The following is a 6,612-nucleotide window of genomic DNA, read 5'->3' as shown; positions in this document are numbered from 1 at the left end:
CCGTCGTAATGAAACTAAACATCAGTAAGTAAAATTGGGATGCATAAATTTTAAGAGTAGAGAAAGAATAATGAGTAAGATAAATTAAAATGTAGAGAAAAATTAAATAACAATTTAAAGAACGCAGAAATAAACAACACCCCCAATCCGGACCCTCATGGTATACACGTGAATCTGGCTGGAGACGCAGAATATAGAATAATAGATAAGGACAGTAGAGAGTGGTGCATTGCTAAAAGAGGGAGAGAAAAAATAAATGTTTAAGAATACAGACATGAAACACCCATGGGTGTTGAACTGAACAGAAACGGATTGCGATGTACTCATATTGGTGAAAAATGCTAGAAGTTTACATTCGGACAACTGCAGTTCTCCTCTGCACTTATATAGAAAGGAACTAAAAGGAATAACATGAATTAAAACTTAAGATTACCAAATGTATAGCTGAATTCGCTCCTTTCCATTCAGTTCTTTAGAATGATATGTAAACAACATATGATTAAGTAATAACCAATTGGATGATGCTGACGAAGTAGGGTTTAACGTCCAGTGACAAATATCATGTGCATAGGAGAACAAAACCATATTATGTGTACCCTGTGCTGTATTAGAAAGACACTTTCAGTAGGATTTGAGAACGTGCTACTTTCAACAGACACAAAAATTAAGGCTGATTGAAAACTTTAATAATAAATTCATGCGTATTCCAGCGGCCAACCCATATCACGCTATATTGAAGTGACACATCCTTCAATAAAATTCAGAGAAAGTCGAAATTATAATGCTCTTACTAGAAGGATAATGTTGCACCGTATTGTCGTTTTTTACTCAAGAACATCTCATTCTTAACTTGTTCAATGGGAAAATATAAAGATTACAAACCTATTGTAGTGGCTAAATAACTCTTAACTGACACAATTTCAATTGACCAACCCATTAACAGACTTTATTCCCATAATTTTCACTAAAACGTGGTATTATTCACGTTATATTACAATTATGAAATATTTACTAATATCAATTTATTTTTAGAACCAAAGTATTATTTTGTGTCCTTTAAATGATATCTAAAATCGTTTGTTTCGCCTTTTATTGAAAACAAATTTCTATGCGTATAAGCATAAATTCTACATACTTGCACGACGCGTTTTAGTTTTATTGAAAACTGCGCAGACTATGAAATGTGTTTATAGGGGGGAATTGTTCTATGATAGATATCATTTTGTCAGACACTTTTCTTTTTTTGATTTGGTTCTTATAATATGCCAAAAATCGGTATATTTAATAGAGTTTAACATTAAATTGTGCGTTTGACTTTTAACAGACGTATAACCAATCCGATTAACAGACCAATCGCCCATATAGCCGCATACTCAATAAAGATTAACCGACCAATCTCTCGGTTAGCCGAGTGTCGGCCGTGAATATAAAAAATGAAAACAACACGTTAAATAATTTAGTGCGTTCGAAGTGCTTTTCTGGATTTACCTTCATCAGGGAATTTTTAACTGATTATTCGTTGTTGAAATAAATTGTCTTATCTATAATTGTCTGATAATGTATACAGTCACTTAAGGTGAAACAGTACATGTATTTAAAATCACACAACATGATGTTTCCTTATTTTACTGTTTGTATATGGTGCAGTCAAATTTTATTCACATCTTCCTCTATGGAAGATTCGAAACGACTGCTACTAAATGACCCGGATGTGGTAGCAGCACGATTGCACCAGTTGGAGGTCACGCAACAATCGTTCCTCAAAACCATTACGAAAATGAATGCAACAATTACAGATTTGAAGCAGAGTCTGTCAGTAATGCAAGGTTTGTAAAATATTTCTTATTTAAAAATTGTATATTTTATGCCCAATTTATGGACATTGTGTTTTTCGGTCAGTCCGTCTGTCCCGGTTCAAGTTGAGTTTTTTTTCCTTTGATCTTGCCGACTGATAATTTCATTTCTCAACGTAGTCGAGTGATATGAAAAATTAAGACTAGAAACTCAAGAAGTACGTGGCTTTAATAATGAAATTGACACGACATTAACAACGTCATCATAGGTAAAATAGCGATAAACAGATTATCATTGGTCATCTCAAATCGATTGCTTTTCTCACTTTCGCCATACCGGCTCAAGCGTTACATCCCAGCTCCTTTGTTCTACCAGGGGTGATCTAAGCCGGTTTCTCCCTAACAGATCATCCTAGCTGGAGTTTCCTTGTTCTTCAACTTTTTGGCAGAAATGTTAAACCCACAATAAAACCACGGAAAAGATTCGAACTCCAGACCAAAAGCATATAACCACACAACTGTTTTCTCTTGATAAAATTTTATTAAAATATGTACAATGAAAAATTTACCACACTGTACCTGGTGTCACAAACAGACAGTAACATATAGTCAGATAAAATAATAGAAAGTCAATGGGAATTTAAATATGTTACATATCAACTAGTTAATATTAGTTTAAGATTAATACAATATGTGTGCATACTTATCTGTTCCTCGGATTGTCCGATATAAAATATTTTTTCTTTGATTTAAAAGATAAAAATAGTGAGAGATCGATGTTTTTCCCTAATGATGTTTTGAAATAGTCTACTAAATTGAGTTTAGCTTGAGGGTTCAACAAAACGATATTTCTTCTTTTATAGATACTTATATATTTATATCGCCATTGGCAGTCAGCAGGGTTAAAGAACAGCAGTTGTTCGACCTGTTAGTCAAATGCGTTTTGTTTGAATATACTTTTTCACTTTTTTGGTCTTTTGGAAAATGTTGTTTGTGAGCATTGTATTTAGACCCTTCTACAACGAACGTTGTTTTACATGCACACGTATAAAAATTGTTGTTTTTATCCAACGCAATCATAGGTTTGAACGTAGTTTTCAATTTAGACTAAGTTTTATATATATAGACTAATATATAAGTATGTTATAAGGGTTGAGTACCGTTCTGTACTAGATTTTATGAATTGTAAAATGTTTCTCATCTAATGCTGGGATTTAAAATAGTTATCCCATTCGGAATTAGTGTGTCAGTGTAAGATCACCCTCTGGCCACATCGGGTTGATTTTACACTAGCTGACACAGCCCGTCCTCATGAGATCTATAATTATTATGGAAATCTCGTTGCGGAAATCAATCTCGTTGAGATAATAAACGCGAATCTAACAATATGATATGTTGTTGTCTTTAATGCACAAGTAAAGGTTACAGTCATAACAAACAAGTTAAAAACAGGTTACGTCGCCTTAATACTTTTGTTCCGAGTAAGGTGTTCCTTTTCTGACCTAGCACTGGTGTTAAACAGATAATCGTAAATGGAATTACGACGATCCCAATATGGCGACAGCAGATATAGGTAAAACCTGTTCAGTCATTTTTATCAAATTTAGTCGGTTGCTGTTCCAGTTACGGTTATCAGTTTAACACCAGTGCTAGTACCGTAAAAAAAAGTAGCGGCATATATACATTCACAGAAAATTAAATGTTATAATTCTGGTTTATGGAATATTTCCTGGTTGACTTGCTATGTAAAAGGTTAAAATATATATAGATAATTATTTCCTGAAGTACAAATAATGTAAACTGTAAACCTTATTTTCGCGGACAAATTTTTTTCGGACTTTCGCGAGTAGAAAAATAACGCGAATATAAGTAGTCGGGGAAATTTTAAAACTAGAAACTTTTCTTAGAGATTTAATACGTACATTAAGTAAATTGGTAAAAGTAAAACTAAATCTCCGCGAAGTTGGCTAGAAAGGGCTAGATGTAAACGCGAAATAAAGTATTCACGATAATATGCTCATGAAGCTGGTTTCAGTATACAATGCACTTACACGTACGAATCACAATGTAAGTCGAATACAGTTTTATCATTATTTGCAAAACAAAAAAAACTAAAAACAAATCTTTGAAATTTGTTGTTTGATTTCATATTTTATTTGTAAATATTCATAGGGCATGGTTCAACCTACGTTAGATGGGGACGAACTAGCTGTGCCGGTTCCAATGGTGAACTGATCTACTCGGGTACGTATTTTAAGGAAAGATATAGTGAGCAATTAAATAACGAACTGGTGAAAATTGATAGAGGTAAGAATAAAACTAAAAGATGTTGTTTGACTGCCAATGCTTCAATTTTAATTTAACATGTTTAAAGACCAAACGAAGAACAGTAAATAACAGCATCTGTAGGTCACCTTAAAAAATGAGCAAAATAAATACTGCATAGCATGTAAAACAACTTAAACGAGATAACTATAAACGGACTTGTGTGTACATATACCATACATTTGATGTGATTAATATGAAAAGTGTGGTTGCTCAGAATTTTAGCAGCGTGTTTCTACTTCCTCATCAGGAACATCATTTATGTATCTATTCTTATGCCGTAATGATAATCGAATGTTTAGAATAAATTGATTTACCAATATAATTTTTGTAAGTAGTTTAAAGCTAGTTTGCATAATGAAGATGCTTTTTAACAATGTATAATCATTATATATGTATTTTGGAACATAGAAAATACCCAAATGAGCTAGTATTATCTCTGTCATAGGTTACACAGCCGGTCAGTACTACGCCTCTCCTCTTGGTGGACCAGCAAACACACTCTGCCTCCCAAACAACCCCGAGATACCAACATCATCTTATACTTATCATACAATCGACCTTTATGGTACAGAATACGAAACTAATTATTTCCGAAACAACTCGCAGGATGAAGACATGCCATGTGCTTTGTGCAGAAATAATGGTTCGTCGTCTTCTGTGATGATTCCAGGCCGTCGAACATGTTATGCTGGTTGGAATGTGGAATATACGGGTATGCTGGCGGCAGGAAGTCATAGTCATAGTGCTTCAAACTTTATTTGTGTAGATAACGATCCTGAGTATATTCGATCTGGAAAAGCTAGCGATAATGGCCATTTGATGTATGTAGTAAATACCAAATGTGGTTCGTTGCCATGCCCACCATACGAGGAAAATCGTCAAGTTTATTGTGTTGTTTGCTCCAAATAAAGTATATGAATTGTGTATGCTAGAGTATACAATTGATAAAATGACTTTAATTTTTCATTTAGATGTTTTGGTTGCTAATGCATGATACTGTAAGAAAATAAGAATTCAGTCGGGCACCTGATGTTCAGTTGTTATCGTTTGTTGCTGTGGTGCATAAGTGTTTCTCGATTCTGGTTTTCAATTTTTTTTTTATAGATTATACCATTAGATTCCCCGTTTGAATGGTTTTACACTAGTCATTTGTGGGGCTCTTTGTAGATTCTGTTCGGTATGAGCCAAAGCTCCGTGTTGAAGATCGTACTTTGAGCTATAAGGGTTTACTTTTACAATTATGACTTGAATGGAGAGTTGTCTCATTGGCACGCATACCACATCTTCTATGGGCGTCAAGTTGGTTACCTATTCCCTATTCCCTATTCGTTAGTTATTCCCTATTCTCTATTCGTTGCCTATTCGTTACCTATTCCCTATTCCCTATTCGTTGCCTATTCGTTACCTATTCCCTATTCCCTATTCGTTACCTATACGTTACCTATTCCCTATTCCCTATCGTTACCTATTCCCTATTCCCAATTCGTTACCTATTCGTTACTTATTTGATTTTTATTATCCTTCCCCCTTTTTAATTATGGCATGGAAAAGTTTAATATGGCTGCCGTTACCATGGAAACGGCACAATTGTGAAAAAAATCAGTTTTTTAATTTTGGTGAACTGCTTGGATATGCTTCAACTCAAAATCATCATATTTTAAAACAATGTAGGTTCCCACTATATACAGGTGTTGGATGATTTTGGCGATCATTGGAACTACTATGTTGCAATGGAAACTACACCAAAATTTTCAAAATGCTCAAAACTTCATGAAACTTCACAGTAATGATGAGCAACATTGGAGTTGGAATTTCAAAAATAGGTCTTGTTACCATGGAAACAATGCAAAAAGGTAAAAATTTCAAAAAATAAGAATTTTCAGCAAACTGGATGAAACTTTACAGGAATGGTAACTGGCATAGGCAGAGTTGGATTTTGAAGTTTGAATTTTCAAAATAGCCGCCGTAACTATGGAAAGAGCAAAAATATCAAAAATTTAAAATTTTCAATTGTGTCCGTGTCTCTGGTGGTAAAAATGTGTTCTTAGAGATGAAAATACCCTATTAGCGCGCATGTACCCGTTCCAGCGCTCGGTTAATACCCTGTTACCTATTCGTTACCTATTCATTACTTATTCACTTATAAAACGTTTGTTGTACGTTGCACCTTTTCGAAAGGAATTTTCAATTGTGTCCGTGTCTCTGGTGGTAAAAATGTGTTCTTAGAGATGAAAATATCCTATTAGCGCGCATGTACCCGTTCGACCGCTCGGTTAATACCCTGTTACCTATTCGTTACCTATTCGTTTCCTATTCACTTATGATACGTTTGTTGTACCTTGCACCTTTTAGAAAAGGATTTTTAATTTAATTCATATCTCTGGTGGTAATAATGTGTTCTTAGAGATGAAATACGACTATAAGCGCGCATGTACCCGTTCCAGCGCTCGGATAATACCCTGTTACCTATTCGTTACATATTCACTGATAA

General features: G+C 34.3%; 1 protein-coding gene across 1 annotated transcript; it reads left to right on the top strand.

The window, feature by feature from the left end:
- Positions 1–1,574: 1,574 nt before the first annotated feature.
- LOC139526055 (uncharacterized) lies at positions 1,575–5,071 on the top strand. Its single transcript, XM_071321217.1, has 3 exons — positions 1,575–1,826; positions 3,966–4,037; positions 4,567–5,071. The coding sequence occupies exons 1-3, from the start codon at positions 1,589–1,591 to the stop codon at positions 5,028–5,030; spliced, it is 774 nt and encodes a 257-aa protein (XP_071177318.1). The 5' UTR covers positions 1,575–1,588; the 3' UTR covers positions 5,031–5,071.
- The last annotated feature ends 1,541 nt before the right edge of the window (positions 5,072–6,612 follow it).

Source organism: Mytilus edulis, chromosome 6, assembly GCF_963676685.1.
Source record: "Mytilus edulis chromosome 6, xbMytEdul2.2, whole genome shotgun sequence".
NCBI classification, from domain to species: domain Eukaryota; kingdom Metazoa; phylum Mollusca; class Bivalvia; order Mytilida; family Mytilidae; genus Mytilus; species Mytilus edulis.
The sequence above is the reverse complement of the archived record's forward strand: the minus strand, read 5'-3'. Positions and strand labels throughout refer to the sequence as shown.

Excerpts from the sequence above, each read along its gene's own strand:
- LOC139526055 (XM_071321217.1), top strand. The coding sequence starts at position 1,589 with ATGTATTTAAAATCACACAACATGATGTTTCCTTATTTTACTGTTTGT. Across the intron at positions 1,827-3,965 it reads GAGTCTGTCAGTAATGCAAG|GGCATGGTTCAACCTACGTT; the intron begins GTTTGTAAAATA and ends AAATATTCATAG. Across the intron at positions 4,038-4,566 it reads TGGTGAACTGATCTACTCGG|GTTACACAGCCGGTCAGTAC; the intron begins GTACGTATTTTA and ends TCTCTGTCATAG.